At 42.9% G+C, this 22,210-nt stretch overlaps 1 protein-coding gene across 1 annotated transcript; it reads right to left on the bottom strand.

Annotated features, from left to right (window-relative positions):
- Positions 1–21: 21 nt before the first annotated feature.
- On the bottom strand, positions 22–22,044 carry LOC128758220 (tax1-binding protein 1 homolog A-like). Its single transcript, XM_053864150.1, has 17 exons — positions 21,940–22,044; positions 20,773–20,987; positions 16,099–16,201; positions 14,563–14,753; positions 13,718–13,873; positions 8,913–9,061; positions 8,556–8,646; positions 8,302–8,487; positions 7,966–8,217; positions 7,612–7,803; positions 7,260–7,332; positions 6,724–7,160; positions 3,747–3,833; positions 3,084–3,258; positions 2,817–3,016; positions 1,361–1,443; positions 22–1,235 (listed from the first exon to the last, which is right to left on the bottom strand). The coding sequence occupies exons 2-17, from the start codon at positions 20,959–20,961 to the stop codon at positions 1,022–1,024; spliced, it is 2,778 nt and encodes a 925-aa protein (XP_053720125.1). The 5' UTR covers positions 20,962–20,987; positions 21,940–22,044; the 3' UTR covers positions 22–1,021.
- Between the last annotated feature and the right edge of the window lie 166 nt (positions 22,045–22,210).

Raw genomic sequence — 22,210 nt, forward strand, 5'->3', positions numbered from 1 at the left:
ACTTCCACCCTCATGTTTAAGCTTATGTGCGTAGATCCAACCGATATTTAATTATTATGGAGTCAATTACTAAAACGTGATTATAGCAATGGTGAATTCATAGATTAATTTCATTCATATTTTTTTTCTTTTATCGAGTTCCGCCTCTAATAGAAATAAATTATTTTATCTTTTTTTTTTCAAATTTCCACCATCTTTTAACAAACAATAATCTTAATGTTGTTTACAATTTTCTCACATCCTTCTTTATTGATTCAATCTGAGAACACTGCATTATTTTTGGTATTTCTCAACTCATTTCTTGATCCAATTTCAGCTTCAGTTATGCTCTTTTTCCCTTGAGCTCCTTAAACAAAGTAATTCATCTAAAACTCTAAATATAAAGTTCCATCCTTTGGTCTGTGAAAACTTCAAAAACAGACCCAAAGTTCCAGTGGTTTTCGACGAACGTTTATTCACTCCACCCTGACATTCTCACATGAAGACAGCAGTTACACATTAGTGGGTGTTTCGTGAGCTTCAGTTTGGAAACACGGTTGCGTTAGCGGGAGCAGAGGAGTCAGCGATACAGAGGCGGGTGGATGGATGGATGGATGGACCTGCACACAGAGCCGATACTTAAAAACCAAAGGTGGGCGGGTGAGAGGTGCGGGGGGTGTCGTCTCATGTCCACCTGTTCTCACCACAGACCAGAATATCCACCCAGAGAAGCGCCTCCACAGCTCCTCCACTGATTGTATGTACATTACATTCAGAGTAAAGCCTTCATTCTCAAAGTGCTGATTTTGATTTGCCGTCTCCGGCAGCAGCAGCAGTTAAAAAATAGCTCCATCCATCATAGATATCATCTCTTTAAGACTCTGATTTACACTTACAAAAAAAAATTCTCTTTCCGTCTTCATCACTGACGTGAGATGAACAGGAAGTGCAAAACAAGCAGTAAAAAGTGCTGATGTGGACGGTGAAACCAATAGAAATGACCTAGCCGGCGACACATTGAAGCGTAAAGCGCGGTGAGGTCTCACTCGATCTGCTCGAAGTTGAGCACGTGGCCGTCGAAGTGCGTGAGGACGTGTCGCTCGAAGGCCTGCTGCTGGCAGTCCAGGGGGAACTGCTGGGCGCAGACGGGGCAGACTTTCCAGTGGCTCTCCACGTGCTGCTCGAAGCTGCGCTGCTCAAAGTGCGGCGGGAAGATGACGGAGCACAGCGGGCAGCGCTTGTGGGCATCGCCATTGCTGACGGAGAGAGAGAGAGGGAGAGAGAGAGGGCGGGTCATGACGGTCTAAACTTCAGCAAGCATTCGCTAGCGGAGCCCGACAGGTGTCGCTCTCTCATCAGGTGAGGCGGAGCAGTTCTGCACCTGGAGTCGAAACAGAAGCTCCTCCTGGTGTCACTGGGGCGACTGGCTTGGTAGTCGCAACATGGCACGGCAGCCTCCCCCACCTGAGGGGCACATGGGGGACGTGAGAGACATCTCCGGACCAAACACATCACAAGCTGATTTCAATTCCTTTTCACGCCATCACTAAAAATACGATTGACACTGTGGCCAGTGTTTGCACGGCACTACCCAACCCTGAGCACACGTCAACCAATCATCACATTAGGACCCGTTTTTTTCACTGGTGTTGGGGCAGATGAAAGGTTCACTGGTGTTTTTGGTTTGATTCAGTGCTAAAATGTTGACTGTTACACCTCACTGAGACATTAATGTTCAGCAGGCTATTAGCTAGGGGGCGTCTTGCGCGTCGCCCTAAACTGCGAAACATGAAAAAATGGAGGCCCTCCAGCACTCAAAACCCAACCCCCGTTTCCTCAGAAGGACACACTAAATGTATTATAGTAGTGCCTGTATAATGCCCAACTCCTAGTGTCATCTCATTGGTTTACACTAAATTGTGTTTCCGCCCGGTAATTTCACAGAATATGATCCAAATCCACAGATTCTCAAACCTTTTGCAACCGTGTTTTGGCAATCACGGTTGCCATATTTGTTTACCGCCGTAATCTTGCGAGTCGCGATACTCGTGGCATGGAAGCGCTGCGTCCCAGCCTCAAGCAGACGTACACACAGCCCTTTCAGAATAAGAGCAAAATAGCTTAACAGGGACGAAAATTCAAGTAGTTTGATTTAATCAAGCGACAAGCCTTTATATACAGTATGTTTTGTTTGAATGAATGAATGTTGTGGTTGTGGAAGTTTAGAATAACCATCACATCTGATACTGCAAGATTATCTTGGCTTGTAGTAAGAGAAAGAATCATTGTAAAAATGTTTTTATTTTTATTATTATTTTTTTTTATGAATCAGGGTCAGCCAAGTAAAACAATTGCACAGGGGACTCCTGCATCTCAAGTGTTACTGTGGCAACAGTTACTGAGTTCATGTCTGTTAACGTTTGTTATTTGAATCAGATGCTTGTTTATTTGTTGTTCATCAACTTATTTTGGTACAAATAGATGTTTACAGTGTTGTTTTTTACAAAGCAAGATGTTACTTGTCAGTCGTTGACATGGTGTGTCGGGAGGGTGTGGGGTTGGGGCTGAAGTTTTGGACACCCTGTTTCAAAATCCTAGCTAAAAGCCTGATGATCAGTTCTGAAGTTTTATAGCTGTAGTTACGCAGGGGGCCACCAGACGGCACCAAAGTGCAATGACAAGATTCAGTGACAAGTGAAGGGTTTTGGGGCTGCAGTGGAGGACAAGGAGGAGCAAGAGGGGAGGCTGAGGAGGAGGAGCAGAGGGAGATAAAGAAGGAGAGGAGGAAGAAGAGCTGCTGGGTCACTCTTCATGAAGCTAGCCAGAGCGACAGCTACCTTGGCGGCCTCCTCTGCTGGCTTCTCGCTGCTCTCCAGGGGGCTGGTGGTGCGAGAGGGCTGGATGCACACCACTGCCTCCCAACCAGGAGCTGCAGGGTTGGGCGGGGTCACCGGGGGGGCGCAGGGCGGAGCGCACGGCGGCGCCTCAGGCGGAGGACGGATCAGCTGTTCGGGACTCAGAGACACGTCGGTTCCGTCTGTGGAAGAGAAGCATGAGAGCCGGGTCCATGTGAGGAAGGCTCCAGAGCGAGGCGAGGGCAGCACCATCCAGCGGGTCCGTGGAGTAAGGGTTGCCGAACTGCAGCTCAGCGGGTCTCTGGGGAACCAGCGGGGGAGGGGAGGGCTGCTGGGGGTACGGAAGCGGGTAGCGCAGCACCAATGGCTTCTTGGACTCGGCACCCGTCGCCTCCTTCTGCCTGGAGACCAAGCGCTGCAGCTCCTGAGGAGCAAAGACACAAGAAACTCATCTCAGGATGAAAAGAGTCGACTTGGATGTGAAGCTCCTTCCCTCCCTCCACTGCCCTCCGCGATCGCACCTGCCGCAGGAGCATTAGTACTCTACTCATTACTGTAATGGGTGTCAGACTCGGCGCCGCAGACCCCCGCTCCTCCCCTCGCTCCTCCCTTGATGACTTCATTAGCGCGCTGCTATCAGGTTTAACATTTAAACCAGGGTTGGGAAGGTGAAACAGACACGTGGCGTGGCATTTGCACTGTATAATGGCGCCAGAGTCGCCGAGCTGTGGATGTCTTCATTAGTGGGGAAGAACAGAGCGGGGGGAGGGGCTGAACACCAGCGCTCATCAGTTAGCAGTCGGATAATTGGAGAAGTTGAGAGGCACAGTTTCAAGTGCTGGAACAACTTCTGAAACTATCACGACGGATCTGAGGGCCACACGGTGGGAGAGCTTCAGCGAGGGTCAGTACCTCCTGCAGATGCTCCTTGTCCTTCAGGGCTTGAGCCAAGTTGTGCTTCAGCTCCATTACCTCGCTGGCTCGCTCCGCCATGTGCACCTGGAGACACAACAACCACAGTGAGGATGCAAATAAAAGCCGAGTTCTGCGGTTCAAAGGTCGCACCCAGGCAAATGTGGGTTGAATCCCACGACAGAGGACGACTGAGAAAATGGTTTTGGATGTCTGGAGTACGATTTTTAAGAAGTAACAAAAAGTGTTGACTCCCAGAATTTGTGAGATATTATTTAAAATAATTTAAACCGAGGTTTGACGTGAGGTTATACGTGACCCTGTTCGGTGAGAGGTTTTCATGTTCATGTCCACAAACAGTAGTAGTGTAGAGAGTTCCGCCTTTCTTTTGGTGTGATGGCCCCTCACAACAGTCACAGTTTATAATGTGGCCCTTTAGGAAATTTAACTTAAATTTAATTTAAATTTTAAAGATCCTTGTCTGCAGACGTGTGTCTGCATGTGCCCAGGGATGGACTGCCGACCAGTCCCAAGTGTCCTGGTCTGGGATAGGCTCCACCCACATGACCCTCAAGGTCATCTCTAATATGGGTCTCCATAGTGTCTTCACCATTCAACCCCTGACTTGGTGTCACAGTTTCAGGTTGCAAGGGCTCAAATTATATGTCTGTAAACATTAGGATAAAAGGTTTTAAATGCTCTGTTCACCACAATTTAATTAAATAAATGTAAAATAAATAACATGGATGGAGATACTCAATTCTAAATGAAATGTGAATATATTTTTTACAGTGTTTTTCTGACCTTCAATGTCACCACTATCGCTGCAGATGTGAATCTAATTCAAAACGTCGACACCTACTGACTCCAAAAGAACAAATCTGATTTTAAAAAAATCTCTTCATTTGCCTTTGTAGCACATTTGAAGAGACATAAAAGACATAGACATAAAAGTTGTCTTTGTCATGTGAACGTCACCTGCACCTTCCACATTGACTGACTGCAGTAATTGCTACCAAACTCTAACAAAACAAGGTCAGTGAAGGGTTCAGGCAGTACATCTGTGGGAGTGGTTTCCTTGTTCCCCTCTCCTCTCGCTTTTCTTTCAATTTAAAAGATTCCAAAATTTCTGCTTTGTGTCTGTCCACGTAACTTTATTTTCTCCTAAATTGTGTTTGCCTCCTTCGCCCTGCCGCCTCCCTCTTAGCCTTGACTCTCTTTCATCTCTCCCTGTCTGCTCCCCCTCCTCTCTCAGGGATTTACGGCGCAGCATGAGCGGGTTAAGTTCAGGTGGGGAGTCTGCAGCCGTGGATATGTGCAACCCCCCCGCCCTCTCTCTGGTCTGCTCTGTCCTGTGGGTGCTCGAGGTAAACAGTCGTAAAGACTGAGGCTGCGCGGCTGTTGTTAGCACACAGGACCAAGAGACTATCAAAGACAGAGGACAGCTTTATTTAAACGCTAACACTTGCACAGGGAGGTGAAATGCTGCTTAACGCTTTGGTGGATAATTGCAAACAAGTATTTGGAGGGAACACACGACACACCCTCTCAACGTAAACACTTCTTGGAATCACTACTTTAGGGGCTTGGTAAGCGTTAAATAATAGAAATATAATTAAAGAATTGAATGTTTTCTTCTACATGCTATTAAACAAGACACTGGGAGCATCTGTCAATCTTATAATTTCTTTTTTTTTCTTTAATCCAAAGTGATGTGCCAACATGCATTTTATCTAGTACAGTGGTACCTCGGTTCTCCATCGCGATCCGTTCCAGACGGCCGATCAAGAAGCGATTTGTTCAAACTCTGAATCGATTTTTCCCATTACAATGAATGGAAAAAGAAATAATGCGTTCCAAGCCTTAAAATAGTCTTTTGTAGGAGTGAATGCAGAGTGTCTGCTGCAGGTGCGCTGTTCCTCTATGTGTGTGGCCGCTGCATGTGGGAGGGGTTGCCGTGTGAGTGACGTCTCTCCAGAAGTGAAGAGGTGCCCGGTGCGTGTCCAGCCCTGAATGTGCGCGTCTGTGCAGTTTGGCTGTGACAAAGTCATAAACCAAGTCACGCTCTGTCCGAGACTCGTGACAACAGGACATCAAACCCTGGAGTGCTTGCTCCAGCCTCGGAGGTGTCGAGAGCGAGCTACTACCTAGGGACACGTCTGCATACAGAGGCTGCGTTATGTACAATAACAAAGTGCGTCGTGGGTCGGCTGATCGGTCCGTGCACGTTATGTTTTTTTCCAATTTTTTCAGAATCCAAAGCAAAAAAATCTCAAAATTTTTGTTCGAACTCCGATTTGTTCGAAGTCCGGGACGTCCAAAAACCGAGGCACCACTGTATCTCATATCTCATAGTGCAATGAGCTAAAGCAGACAGCAGGAGGCAGTATTGTACTTGAGTTCCTACACACGCAAGGGAGGAGCGATTGAAGAAAGAGTTGTACGACATCGCAGATCGACGCATTCAGCACGCAAAATCAAAACAATGCCATATTGGCGGGAAACTGCGAGTAGAAGTCCTGAGTGTCAATCTACAGTGGACAGCTGTCATGTGCTGGGGGCGCCAAGGTAACATGCAGTTGACAGGCACTTTCATACCCACGGATCATTTTGACTCACCATATAACATCTGTATATTGAGCTCTCGGGCCTCACCAGTATGCTGACAAAGATGGATGTTACTTTGACTGATGAATGATGACGTGCTGTACAAGACATCAGCTTCTCCTCTTGTTGTCCTTTCACTATAATCCCTGAAATCTAATACTAAATAATCACCTTTTCACTTTTTACTCCTTCATACCTGTTGTTACGATCTCTGAGGCTGCAGAGAGCGTGGCGATATCTCAGCTCTGAAACTATTAAACACTTTTCTAATGGTATTAAACCAGGGGAAGAACAACACTACTGTGATGTGAGATGCTGTTTTTAGGAACCAGACTTCATGTTTGTGTACACGTGTCTGTGGTTTCCTCACTCTGAATCTCTCCTCCTCGTCCGCCAGCCGCTGTTTGAGCGTCTCGTTGATGGCGCACTGCTCCTTCCATTTCTCCTCCATCATGGCCAGCTCCTCCACCACAGATTTGGTCTTCTCTTTCTGCAGCTCCCCCACCACGCTTTCCTCCACCTCCTGCCTTTCGCCACCTTCGCTCACCTTTTCTACTTCGCTGCTCTCTATGGCGATTGACCTTTGGCTCTCCACCTCCACCCAGCTGGACATCCTCAGGCTCTCCTCTGGAAGACTGATACTCATCGCCCTCTCCTCCATAAGGTTTTCTTCCATCACAGTTTCTAGCTTGATGCTCACTGTATGCTCGCTCTCATTTGCTGTGTGTGTTCGAGCGTTGTACACGCTGTTGTTGAGCTCAGGGGAGATTGTCAATTCGGAGGCTTCTTGAAGGGCTGCAATATTTCCTACAAGAGGCAATAGAGTTTGTGTGAAATGCAGTTCCCCTCACAATTATACATTAAAATAGGTTTTAGTATTGTGTAGTCATACGATATACTGGTTACCTGCAGTGGGAGAATCTGGGCTGGGGGTGAGGGGCTCCAGTGTTGTCTCTGTCCATGCATTTCTCTTTGACTCCTAAACGTTGAACAAGGACAGCTAACAATTATAACTGGACCTTATAGACTGGTGCGGCTTATGTATGAAAAAAATCCATTTTCCTTCTTAGTTTTGATGGGTGCGGCTAATATTCCGGTGCGCTCTGTAGTCCGGAAAATACGGTAATCTAAATCAATTTATGTGAAATGCTTATTTAATTCTCCTGAAAACAGTCAAAGGTACTTCACATTCATCTTATGATCAGTCCACCCTGCGGTAGTCTATTAATATTCAATACTTCAAAATATAGTCACGTACCACTTGTGACTCTGGCGTGTTCAATTTGGCCACCTGCTTACGCAGCCGCTGGCACTCACGGTACTTTTCTTTGTAGTGCTCGGCAGCCATATGGAGGCGCAGCTTCAGCTCCTCCACCTCCCTCTGCAGCTCAGCTTCAGTCTCAGATGCTGCTACGATGCCAGTGCACGATTCCTCACCGGTGCAGACCCCCTGGAGCACATCCACAGAGAGAAGCTCTTTGGTTTTTACGTCATTTAAAATGCCCTGAACAATGATAATCGACTGCCTCTCGGGACAGAGACGGTGACTCAAGAACTTATCCCACCACTGACTGAACTGTCAGTAGAGGAGATAGTCAAATTCATCACTTACCACTTCCTTGTGGGCGATGCTTCTCAGTTGGTCAAGCTGGCTCTCCATGCGCTGGCACTCGGCTTGAGCGTCAGCTAAACTCTGCTGGAGCTTGTCCACTTCCAGGCGGGCCAGGTAATGCTCGCTCATCGTCTGATCTCTGGCGCTGGCTGAGTCCCGGAGCTCTGAGGCCAACATGGAAGCTTGTTGTCTGGATGCATGCAACTGCTCTTCAGCCTGACGGAGCTGCTCGCGCACACGAGCCAGCTCTGCCTGGAGGGATGCGGACAAACGCAGTGGGTCTCTGCTGCGATCATCTACCAACACAATATGGTTTCCATCTCATTCATGTTCCACCTTGTCTGCTTTGTGTGCCAGCAACTCTTTCTCCAGGTTGTCCCGCTGCACGACACAGGCCCGAAGTCTCTCCAGCTCCTCCTGGAACTGAGCAATGGTGACCTCTCGGTTCAGCTCCACCGCCTTGAGCATCTGCAGCTCAGCACTGAGCTTAGTGTTCTCCAACTCAGTGTTCCTCAGATGAGCCTGTGTGAAATGTCCCAAAAAAAAAATGAGTGCCAACAAGACTTAACAGGTGAAACGTGATCACCCACCTTGTAGTGGTCTCGCTCGTCCTTCTCGTTCTTCAGCTGGCTCTCCAGACTGTCGCGCTCTGCTGTCAGCTTTTTCAGACGGTCACGCAGGCTGAAAACCACAACTTCAGATCCATTTCACCAGTTCAAGAAATCAAGACTCAAATTGTATTTTTGTGTTTCTGAACTTGAATTGGAAAAAAAGTGTCTTAGATAATGATTAGTTATGCCCAGTACTGAACAACACTGTGGGTAAAAACAAAGATGTTGGTTGGAAATCAAACCCTTATACACAGCGTTTTAAGCTGTCAGCTTCTTCAGAAAAATGAAGGAGCGCCGGTGATTGATGGTGACAGCGGTGACACATCCTCCACTCACCAATCAAGCTCGGTTTCCTTCTGCAGGCCTCGCTGAGTCACGCCGAGCAGGTCCTCCTCCAGCTGACGGACGCGGTCTGAGGCCTCCGTCAGCCTCTTCCTCACCTCCTCCCTTTCCTCTGACAGGCCCTGTGATGAGCGCAGCAGCTCCTGCGGGGCAAAGCCAGACAGCTGGAGTAAACACTCTGCAGCGTGCACATCAGGCTTACGCAAAACTTCAAGATTAATGACAGCTGCCATTAACGTGTCACTTGAAGACATGACAGCAACATTTCATCTTTGACATTAAGCTGTGGTTTCAAAGGTCCACTTAGTTGTTTTACATATTTATCTTTTATTGCCGTAGTGTTAATAAAACAAGCAGTAAATTGGACTGAATTCAATCTGTCAGCAAACACTCATCACTTTATTGGTTGTGTACAGAGCGTCATAGAACACAATGATGCAAGAGCATCAAGTTGGATTGACTAGACTGGATAGCAGACAATAAATAGTAGACAATAAATAAAGTGAACTGAAGTTTTATTGAATGTGTTTTAAAACTTTTGATATGCGTGCACCCACACAAAGAAATGATTTCATTCCACTTATTTTTTAGTGTTTTAATCCACGAAAACTAACAGATTTGGCCGGAACCAGAGGCGTTATGAGAAGTTGTTGATAGATTAGCTGGAGTTTTCAGTGGTTACTCATCATTCTAGACTGTCATACATGAAGCACAAATGCAGATGAGAATGGGAATAGGTCCAACGTAGAAAAACTCCCACGAAGAACAGGACAAATCGTGTTTCAACATGAGGTGATAAGAGCTACTAAATGAAATTGCAACACGGAGCATAAACAATCACATTTAATTTGAAATTTTAAATGTGATACAAATATTTTTTTTTTTTAAATGATGAAAACATGTATTCCTAGACATAAGCATTCCATGTTGCATTATTTTTTCGTTTCTCTACATTTTGGGTAATTAAATGATCATATAAGTTATTTTTACTTCTTCATCAATTGAGATGTCGTTCATGGAGCATTACTTTGGCATCTATTCTCTCTCCTGATATCGCCATGTGTTGGCTTGGCATCATGGCTGTAAACGTGTCAGCACCCTGTGCACGTCTAAGCATATTTTCAGTTGCTTGTAATTCTCTAATGTGCTGAAATAGGGAGGAGAAACGACAGGCTGGAAGACTAATCTGCATTAATGTTTACCATTCCGGAAGAAACGTAAATCACAGCCAAGTTATTCTGCAACTGTCTTTGCTGGCAGTGTCAGTTCATCAAACTCAAAAGCACTATAGACAGGAACTGACTTCGATTTGTCGAATCAGTTTTATTCTTATTTCTTTATTATCAAGTTTTATTTTCAAAATTTTTATTTCATATTTTCAAATCCTCTTTAAGTCCTTGAAATAGAGGTGTGAAGCTCAATCTGAACTGAAGTGTTAAATGTGCCGTGGGCTGAACAATATTTACTTCCACTCCATTAAGTGGGCATAAAAGTTCATAAGGATCAGTCACTCAGTACTTCTGCTTTCCTTTTCTATCTTTCAGCAAATTTAATACTCATCTGAAGATATTGCAATTTTGTTTTGCCAAATGTTGCAGTCTTAGTCCTGCTTTACAGTAAATATCCTAGGTTTTGTTCGTGTTGTCACCTCCATTGCTATAGGAACACATGACTACATATTGACACAGATAACACAACAACAACTCTCAGGACCAGGAATCAAAATAAAGCGCTGGGAAGAGCCCTGGCATTGTTGCAGAGCTTGAAAGTAAAGCTCTCTATTTCTAGAGTCACGGATGTTTGGGTTGTGTGAGTTGCTGCATTACAAGTACTTGTATAACATATTGAATATGCTACTGAAACGAGCTTTCCTGAAGACATTTTTTTTTCTCAACAACACCGGCAAGACCCGAATCACAGTTGCGATTGTGTCACCATTGTCCCAGGATTAATGATGGCTTACATGTGCTGGTTGGTCTGAGGAAATTGAACACATCAGGTCCATGTTGTCCCAGGCTGAAATTAATGTACTACACAGTATACTTAGACAGCTTCAGCCTGTCATTCAACTAACCTTAGAAAATGTGACGTAAGCTACACCTGCACATGTTCAATGTTGTCATGGTCAATCATTTTCGGTGTTTGACAGTGGGGCTAAATGCATCACGAAGTTACACAGACATGTTATACACTGTTCTCCTTACTAACTGCTTTAGTGCCAATTATTTTAAATGATAAAACTGAGTACTTGAGTGGTCTTTCAATTCTCATTGAGTAATCTGCATTTAAAAAGACAGTAACTTCACTTGAGTGCAGTTGTTAACATCTGTACCCACCTCTGCTGATATGTTTGACACAACTCTGGCCCAGGAATGTCTTGGATAAGCGTTGCAATTTTTAAAAAAATAGATACTCAAACACCTACCAGGAGAATGTTAACCCAAATATTAAGCACTTTCATTAACAAAATCAGACCAGTAACAACTGAAAATAGTGATAATGTTTTTAGTAAACTCAAGTGTTTAAATGATAAAAATAACAAATGAACCCCATAAAACTGAATTGGTGTCATCACTCGGGGAATAAAGAACCTAAACCTAAATATATGAATAGTGAAATCATCAAATTATGTTTTTAAATGTTTACTTTCAAGCAAAAATACTAATTCCAGTGACAGTTTATACACACCGTATATCAGTTAATCTTGCTAAACTAACTGTGGGGCAACATCAATACAAAGCCGAGCTGAGGATGTTTCAAGTTAAAACTTGCTGTTGATCACTATCAAGCCAAATGAAATTAGCTTGTGCAAGTTTTTGTTGACATAAAAACCTGTCACTGCACACACCCGCTGATCTATTTGCAGCGTGACACAAAGTAACAGTCAGGCAGTTGCATATTTAAGAAGAACACTTCATGTCGATCAATCCTGAACATACAGCTATCGACGCCCGGGGCATGTCTCCCTCTGGCCTTGACTTTGTGCCGATCGCTGTATGACTTTATGGTTGGGAAGCACTTTAGCAGCACGTAAAGACCTTATAAAAATTGCCGTCATAAAATTAGCAGCCACCAAATATGTACTTAAGTTTTCATGTTAAACTGAAGGGAAACGTTGATCAGGCACCCGCTAATGCAGCTACTGTAAAAGAGCATGACAAACACACACCTACTCAACAAGTCGTATATCTGCAGCAGGACATGCTTGGTGAGTGAAAAGCAGCATGGTTATAACTCAACTGTGTGTGCGTGTGTGTGTCTGTGTATTACCATGTAATTTATTTTGTCCATAAAAAGAGCTCGGGACTAACTCAAAGCAGGTTTGGGTCCTAACCTTGAAGCTGCACTAGAGGGCGATAAGAGACTAGATAGAGCTCAGTTTTCCTCTGGCCTCGCACTGTGGGAGCCCAATGAACGTTCATGTAAAAAGAGCTACAGATTTTGAGCAGAGAGGAAACAAAGCACGTCTCAGAACGTCTGCGTCGATTGTTTAACTGGTTTTAAATGAAACTTGATGTGTCAAATGAAGTGTAGATCCCGTCTAAATCAAGTGCCAGACTCCAGACGGGAAGATATTGATAGACAGGAAACACAGTGAGAAAACAGCGGCCACTGAATCGCGTGACTGAGTGGTGTTTGTCCCTGAGGCTGGGCAGGGCTCTTTTTTTCAGAAAAGCGGTTTTGCGGACTACCCTCCTCTCATTCCACACACAGACTAAAAGCGTTTGCAAGCGGGTGGCATAATGAGTGTGTTTGTGTTTGTGAGCGTGTGCACGCGGGCGCATGTGTGAATGCACATTAGAGGGGCCCTGTGGTGTAGAACCTGACTGTGAGGGCGAGAGTGAGGGGGGGAGGCTGCTGTGTGAGTGTGTATGTTGTTTGACGTCATGTTTGTTCACTGTGTGGTTAAGATGGCACCGGCCCTGACGCCAGATGCTGGAGAAAACTCCGTCAAGTCCCCAATTCTGTTCCCGACCAACTGAGTCATGTCATTACAGCAGCCAGAGAAAGGAGTGAAACATACAGAGACACACACACGCCACAGCTCATTGTTGAGCACATATACACATTATTATTCATATATTCCTTCCTTTGAAGTTTGGCAGACCTGTGATCAGTGACATGCAACTGTCTCCTGCTATGTACACAACAGTTCAAAACCACATGCAGGTTCCAACTCTACCAAGCCACGTTTTGAGAAAAACAAAACAAAACAGTATTGTCCAGTTTAAAATAAGTCAACTCATTTTAAAACTACGTTACGATCAATCAACCACAACTATTACAAATATGAAACATTTTTGAGCTTAAAAAAAGAAAGAAAGAAAATACATACACACTTTTGTTAAAAGCTTTTTTTATCTGTTATTTGGATGAAGAAATATTTTGGGATTAATCAATCAAAATGAACGTACTTAAGTCCAAGCCCTAATAAAAAATATCAATAAAAAATTCATACATAATGTAGCTCTAGTGATAACCAATAATGTCTCTAACTACTTTTCAATAGTTAGGGACATTATAAACAAATAAATAATAATATGACTAACTCATTAATTGTATTTTCATAAAGCAACAAACATATTTATAACATGAGGTGAATATATGATTATTTTCTTCTATATTCAAGTGTGTGGTGGTAAATTTGTATTGTGTTTTAACGTTCTGTTGAGGCCATAATTTAAGGCAATATATACCTGAAACCTTGACTTATAGAAAATTTCTGATTTAGCCAAAAAGATGATGAAATTAACAGGGTCAATTAATTCTTATTTTTTAGCTTGAACTGCTGGACAAACCTGATTGTGCGTCCGGAGCAGGCAGCATGTCTCCCTCTCCTGCTCCCTCTCTCTGGCCAGACGCTTCTGCTCCTCCTGTAGCTGCTGCTTCTCTTCCTGAAGGAGGCGCATTGCTTTCAGCAGCTCCCGTCGCTCCAGTTGAGCCTCCTCCACTCTCTGTCAAAGAAGCGTTGGAACATTTCATCCTTGTGCAACGAGAACTCACAATGATGTGTGGATTGCATTTATTTTAAACAGATGGCTTCACAGAAAAGACAACAAATAAAAGTACCATAAATAAAATCCTTGTGAATCACCACACTGCCGCTGTTTTAGCATCAGTGTTCTCAGTTCATTTTGATGAACTGCTTTTCCAAAGCGTAGTGTCAGAGACTATTCATTTTAGCATTACATGACCTATAATTTCATAGCTTCTGTAATGGGATGTGCCCTATTATTTTACACTGTTTCAACAGCATTCCTCTGGGTCCTTTGTTGTGTTACTTAACAGCAAAATGCTCACACATTTTTCCCAAAATATTCTAAAGAATTCTCTGCTTGCGCTGTTCCCACGACATGGATAGTGATTGACAAGTAGATGGCAAAGCAAGTGAGGGCATTAAAAAACCCTGGTTTGTTGGAACAGAGTCAGGTTACGCTTTCATCTCATTAAATTTGCGTCAGACGGAATGCGAGCACACAGCTGCTGTCAATCAAATCGCAGCCGTGTGGACACAAGCTGCTTGTCGGTGAACCTCTGCTCATGTAACACAGGCAGAAATATCCATTCAACTCACTGAATAATCATAGTGACTCGCAACATTTGAAGGGAGAACTGGTATTTTGCTTGCAAACATTTGTCCCACCTCCAGTAGGCCCGTCTTTGTGGTGACCACCAGGATGTCAGAGTTGCCCTCGTCTTCCGTAACAGTCAGCAGGTCTTCTGTGGGCGTGGCAGATCTGAACTGGAAGGGTGTGCTAGCTCCTCTGATATCACCAGAATGTGTGACATAACAGAACTGGTAGAACTCTCCATCGGATTTAGGAACATAGTAGCCTGCAAATAGAGGACATTTTAATTGAATAATAATTTTGGTTTATACATGTGAAACACATAATGATTCAAGACAGAGGAGGATTTAAGACAAAAATCAAAACATAAAAGCAATTACAATCACCTGACTTGACAAAAACCCACAAATTTATGAGCCATTGACCACATTGATCACATGATGCAATAATTTATGCATGTAGTCGTAAGTCTTGACTTGCTTGACAGTTGTTATTTGGGTATATGTCAGCAAAGAACATTAGATCGGAAGTCAGGGTTCTTGCAGCGATTCCTCCTCCCCCGCACCAGAAGCCACTGTGTGGCATAGCAGACCAATCCATCAAGAGGACAAACAAAAAGGTGTCACCATTCCGACACTAGCCTCCAAATTAAAGCTGTGTATGGGCAGTTATCTTGCGATACGATACATATCCTGATACAGGAGTGTGGATATGACACATTGCGATATATTGCAATACAGTCAATCCAGTAGGATTTTCAGTTAAACTTCTCAGTCCAACAGAGGAATGAATTGCTCCCACAGTCAACAAAAAACACCAGTGTGCAAAATGAAAACTTGTAGTAATAAACACGTGACAAATGCAGCATCATATCCAAGTGTCTATGTATTAAATACTGATATAGACAACTTAAAATATCAAGACTAATCATACAAACAAGTATCGCGATAAATCAGCAAAAATATCAACACAATATCATGAAATCAAGTATTGCGATATTGGAGTATATTGATATTTTCTTACACCACTACTACAAATTGATAAAAGCAACAGACAATATGCTCAGTGAAAAAAGGGATGAAAATGTGTATGAATGTTGAAATGTTTTCAATCAAACATCTTCTAAAAAAAAGCAAACTTGATCTCCTCATTTTGTCACAACAAGTGTCACAAATTACAAGGACAGCAAACCTGACTGAACTGGAGCAATTTTATAAAAGCCTCATACAAAGTAGGCAGTGCTCATTGTACATCATTGTTTTGTTTAGTAAAACCTCAGCTCAAACTGCAGTTCAATACAAGTTCTTAAACTTAACTCTGTCAACACATATTCACCTTGGGATAAGGAGTCCACCTTTTTACTGTCACCAGACATAACACAGCGTGTTGTCACTGCTTAATATTTGACCACTCCAGGTCCAGTAAAAGAATTTAGCAGCTTCCAATGAGTGTGAGTGTGTGTGTGGTGGTTGAGGTGTTCAGGCCTGAGGCCGCAGTTTGTGGTTGTGTTCCCTTATTAAATAAAAGCACTGGTTCTTATATGCCTGTTAAAGGAGTAGCATTGGAGGTGTCTTCGTCAGGGAGGTGTTGAGAGTGTGTTTGTGATGTACCTTGGAAAATCACCGTCCTGTGCACAGTACTTCCTGGTTGGTAATTTTCAGGCATTGGAGACCACAAGAAGGTGTAATAATCCCGGGCTGTGCTCCAACCCACCTGAGGAAGTATCACAAATGTTTGGCTTAAAAGCAAAACACACAAAGATTTAAGGTATCAACAGGAGATTCCCTAGAGAAAAAAAGGTCCTCATCCCACCCCCCTTTTTTTCCACAAGGGTTCTGCATATTTTAGGCTCAAAGCAGAGCACCATTAAAGGTGTGAGACAGGAGCACCAGGGCAAGGGTGTGTACCTTCACACACATGCACCGAATTATAGCACGACGTCAAAAACAACCTGCTGTGCAGTTGAAAAAAAAAAAAAAAAAAAAAAAAGGTGAAAATTTGACACTAAATGACCGGAGAGATGCAATTCCAGGGATTTCTCATGTTGGTAGGTGACAGCTGATGAAAGGGAATTTGTGAAGATCATAACTCAGGTCCAGAGTCGTAAATCTGTCGACCCCAAAAAAACCCCACACACTCTCGCTGTCAGGCCTGCTCACGCACATGCATACACAGTGGGTTTCAACAAGCATGTGGCAAGCATTTTAATGACGTCACACGATTTATGCTGCTCTACCCGTGGCACTCAAGGAACCCTATACATTTCCAATTTTCAAGAATCTCAGCTATGATATAATTATTTTAGAAGTGGCAGATGATTATAGGAAGCACAAAGCATTTTCTCAGTGACAGTTTATTATACACAAAAGATATTATAGAAGTGAGTCTTAAGATATTAAAAATGATTGGCCAAGCTTCTTCAACCAATCAGATGTTTACACTGGAAACTGTAAATAAACAGTTCCACTGGAACATTCGTCAAATGCTCAAGTCAGATGATGCTTCGGTCTGAGTCATAATTGCCTGTTTTTGGTTTACTACGCAATTACAATGGTAATAGGTGAACATGGAACTCAGCGGAGAGAACATTCTTTCCACCCCTGAGTGAGAGAGTCAGCAACACCGTGACAGACTCCACCTCGCTCTCTGCTTGTGTTTGCCTCACGTGTGTTCACTCGGGTGAAGAGAAGACATAAATAATGGGCCTAATTGCAGAGTGAGCTTGACTGACAGTTGGTCCGGTCCAGGTAGGCATTCCTACACAGGAGTGATGTTATAAAATAATCACAGGCGAGGCATCAATCAGTCATCCAGCCGAGGTGTGAGGGAACAGGGTGATGACACTGTAATTATACACTTAGACAGCGGGTTTCTCCCGGACAGCCCGACAAACATGCCACGACCAAAAGCCTCCACTGGGTATTTGAGTGTGTTTACCGCATGACACCCAAGGTAAATCAAACTTTCACAGAACAAACACATGCAATGTTAAATTGTTATTGTGCTTTAACAAGCTTTATTACTTGTCCAGAATGAGCGCTAATACTTAAAACAACGCCAGCCCTCAAGTGCAAGCTTGCCCAAGTTGACTCACAGTTAGTCCCTTCATCCACTAGGGGGAGTGTGTGCACAAGTTAAATGTTCCGTTGAGTTTCACATTGAGTCAAAGAAAATGCCAAGTCAGCCTGGAACACACACCACTGAAATACATTTATTTAAAATATTACAAATATTTAGGACAATTATAATGAAATTATAAAAATACATTCTGACTGAGTGACTTCACTACTGTACTACATTTGCCACAGGGTTCGCAGTGGCCAGTACCTAGCCATGTATTCCAGGCAGGATTAATTGAATAATGCTGTGAGCAAAACCAACGCAGTTACAATGACCACTACTAAACGGACCTGGCATCATAAAACCAGGAACACCTCAATGGAGCAGCAAAGGGGGTACCCACATGTACCTAAGCAGGTGGTCATAATATAAGTCCTGTGTATAAGGGCCCATAATGTCATTATCTGACAATGCCTTTGAAAACGCCTACAGACACAAACTACCTAGCTAACTTCAAGATATACTAATGAGGACGGTCCTCCATAAGCACACCATCCAAAAACTACGGTAAAATGTTCCTATTATTTCTTTTCCATGTTATACTCTGTGCAAGTTGGTAATGTAACAATTGGCAGAGTGGTTGGTTTATTTTGTCTGCTACTAAATCCCTAAAATGTGATGCACTGTATGAAGAATTGTAATATTTCTCAATCGCAAAGGGTGGACAATAAAGATGCAAACATTATTTCTCTTTACTAAATAAGATTTTTGAAAGTGTATTTTTTGTATTTAGACTTGTTTCCCCACCAACAGAATGACATGCCATGGCATTTATATTTACTGAATCTTTATTTTTCCCTGTGATATTTACTTATTTTATTATCATAAAATGATCACAAATAATAATCCGCAAAAAACACTTTTTAATAATCAATATAGTTTCATAATATTTTACGGCCCCTCACGACAGAGAACATGTGACCTCACTTTTTCAATGATGTAAAAGCATTTTGATTTAAAATATAGTCAGATTTACATTAAATATAAGCAAGCAGAAATTAAGTGAATGAACTCCCAGATTTTAAGATGATTAATTATTTGATTTAGCTTTGACTGAAAAGCATGTTTACAGGGGGTCAAATAAGGCAGCAAAAATTCATCTCCAATGCGGCTGCGCTCCTACAGAAACGGATGTGTACAGTAGATCAGAAGCGCAGCAGCAGCCTTGCTTGTTTCTCAACATAAAGCACAAACCATCAAACAGGTTTCATTAGCGTGGATTACAACTCTTACGTTTTCCAATCGACTTTTTCCAAATAAAACCAACTACTTTACTACTTTTTAATTGAGCGGGCGGATTTGAAGTAGCTTCTTAGACAAATGATAAAGTGTTTGTCCTTGGACTTTTACGAGACATTAAGTTTCCTGGTTCGCATTTCCTGTTAATTACGTGTGAGATTTGATGGCCTGGATGAAAGAGCGGTTAGCAGGAAGCAGAGGACTCACGGACGGAAAGACAGGCTAGTGTACAAGTGTGTGTGGAGAACAGGTTTTAATAAGAATCACTGTGGGTCTTAAAGAGCACCAAATGTTTGCCCCTCAGCGGGAACCGACGACAGCCGGCCCACCATGTAACAGGCTTCCTTTTTCTGGCGGCCCAGCAACCACAACAAAGCATGCGGTGAGGACTGTAGTGAAGAATTGTTGCATCACTGAAGATACAGGTGTACTTGTTAAAGGGTCGACCGTAAACCTACGAGCAATTAATTAAAACTAAAATAGCTAATTTATTTCAAAATTTGAACAGGAAAAGTCATTTATTTCTATGAGAGTACACTAAACAAAACAGTCAACTTCAGATCATATACAGTTAGACTTAATATAATTTTAAATACATAATGGGGCTAATGTTTACAAAGGTTCTGTGCCCTCACTCCTGCAAATTGCTAAAAAAAACTGTTGTTCACTGGGAGCTGCAATACTAATTCAGTTACAGTATTTACCGCACTCAGTTTCAGTTAATCTCAAATCGCAACCTTGTGGATTCAAATTGTATATTTTGTTGAAGCACTTTTAGATCCACATGCAGAAGGAAGAAACGATGTGAAATAAAGACACACTTTTTTTTACATGCATCTTGTCTTTCAACTGAGTCACAACAAAGGTATTCAGGAATTCACTTACAGATCGTTTGACAATCTTTCTGCATCACGATCTTTATATAATTTCTAATGAACATACCATGCATTATAACTGTCTCTGTCCACATTTGTTCGTAGCATGGATGATTTACCACACTGTAAAAGTGACGGTGAATCTGGTGGATGGTTGGCTCTAGTCTATTTTTCATTGTCAAGGGAGTGGCCCCGAATGACGACAAGGCAGTTTATCAGACTACTGCTGTCAGGAGGAGTTCACTTCTTATTTAGCACTGTTTTTTGTACTATATATATATGTCATATATGTAGTTTGGCTGACATTAAAAACGCTTATGTCGGTCAGTGTGTCATTTTTTTGTGACACAAGTGCTGCTCAACAATTCAGCTTTTGACTTCTCCTTTTATTATGTTGGTCTAAATCTGCTTTATGCTGCAAATCCAGATACCCAGTTTCTGAGATCAGCACTACATTGTGTAATATCATTTACTGCAGTCATTAATGTTTTTGACCGTGCAATGCAAACAATGAAGATAAGTGATGAAGAAGCCAAAGATGGATTCAGCTGTCTGGTGGTTTTTGAAACTTGAGAGCACAAGCAAACCGTCACTGACAAATATCAGACCACAAAGACTTCCTTCGCTGAGTTTTGCTAGTGTTTCCATTTTTTGAGCCCCACTATTGCACTCACCACAAGCTGCACTGCTAGTATGTGTTGAGTCATTCTTGGGAGGAGTATTCCTAGAGGGATGCTTAGGCATCCATATGCCATTCGGTGGTAACCTGAGTAGCATTAGGGACCAGGATGAAATCCCCAGATCCTTAGGCCACTTGCTGGTGGAGCAGGCCATTCTAATGAAGAACAGCAGCGAGCAGCCTCGTGGCTGAAGAGTGCAAACAGTTCCAGCATGAATAAGACCTTTATAAAGACCTGAATCAATCTCACATTTCTTATCACACATGATATCACTATTGTTTGAGCCACCCACGAATAAGCACCTGAACAAACTAATATTTCAAATTAATCAAATGAATGTAATTGTGCTGCATATTTAAGGGTATTTTACCTTGAATATGCCCACCCAGTCTTTGGGGTTGGGTATAATATAGGAGGTCAGTGTGTAATGACACTCCAGTGGCGCCTGAGGAAGGAAGCTTTTCTCCACATTCTGGAAGATGACGTGGGCAAAGTTGGACTTCTCCATGATACTGACACTGCTGCCAGGCGAGGAGTCCACCACCTGGAACGATGACATTTTTCTCTGTGGGTCACTTCATTTGTCTGTGGGGGGGAGAAAATCAAATAGGTAGTTTTTATAACCATCATTCTTTTAAATGTGATCATAGATTTTTGATGTTTCTTGTTTTATTTTCTTCCTGCCTTGGCCGCACCTCCTGAAGAAAACATGCAAATTTCATGCAAACTCCATCATCAATACATCAGTCAATAGAAACATTGCCAATTGCAATGTACAATCAACTGCACAAACAGAATTTTAACAGAGTAGCAGTAAAACATGGTCTTCACATCAATATCAGTAACCTAACATAAGCGCAATTTATCCCAGGACTATTCATCTGAGCGGTGGCAAGTACAAGCAGGACCTTCCCCCCCCCCGATGCAAAATAGCAATCTTGATCAGTAAAAACAACTACAAAGTCAGCCATTTCAACCAACAGAGATCATAAGAAAAACAAAGGCTGTGATGCATTTTCTCCTTGTTATGGATCCTTCAAAGACATTTTGCAGTGGGGTACAAAGATGAGTTTTAGGTAGGTGGTTAAATTATAGTTGAGCAAAAGCACAACAGATAAAGTTTTCAAGATCAACAAGGGCGAGACTCTCCTGAGCACAAACTGAGTGCGAAGCCGAAAACATCCCATCACAATCACACATTTTCTGCATCAATATAAATAATAAAACACCACTGATAAACAGCGAATGACATTACATCCACACAGAATGTACAAGAGATGAATATGAGCCAGAGAGGTGTAGAAACTGGCTCACATGACAATATAGAACATCAAAATGTTGTCACTCGTCACAGCATGTTCAGACACGATTTGGAGCCCACGGTCCATTTCACTAATCGCATTGTCGGCGGCTAAGCAGCTAACATTAGCATCGGAGCAGGCCATGTCATGCCGTGTCATTATCGCCATGAAAACAGTAGCATGCAGCTAGAACAACACAACAACACCAAGATTTTATGGTGAACCAGAAGCAGTACCCGTTAAATGTATTCGCGAAGGGGGATATGGGAAGGGTCCTCGGAGAAGGCGGTGTTAGTGTCTCCGTCCCCTGTTGTTGTGAAAGCACTGACGGAGCTACGCTGCTTCCTGGAGTGATGCTCAACTCCCCGGATGCAGAGCAGCAGTGGTACTGAGGAGAATTCAAAACACCGAGTTACGGTATTTCCCGTATATTTGGCGAGGGGGAAAATAAGAACAATTTTTTCTTTTAACTAAAGCATCTTTGAGAAAACGAGGTTGCTAGTTGTG

This window comes from Synchiropus splendidus, chromosome 4 (assembly GCF_027744825.2).
Source record: "Synchiropus splendidus isolate RoL2022-P1 chromosome 4, RoL_Sspl_1.0, whole genome shotgun sequence".
Lineage (NCBI taxonomy): Eukaryota > Metazoa > Chordata > Actinopteri > Syngnathiformes > Callionymidae > Synchiropus > Synchiropus splendidus.

Coding starts and splice junctions, on each gene's coding strand:
- LOC128758220 (XM_053864150.1), bottom strand. CDS start 20,961: ATGTCATCGTTCCAGGTGGTGGACTCCTCGCCTGGCAGCAGTGTCAGT. Junction 8,647..8,912: donor AAGGAAACCGAGCTTGATTG/GTGAGTGGAGGA, acceptor TGTGGTTTTCAG/CCTGCGTGACCGTCTGAAAA. Junction 3,834..6,723: donor ACGAGGAGGAGAGATTCAGA/GTGAGGAAACCA, acceptor TTGTGTCTCCAG/GTGCACATGGCGGAGCGAGC.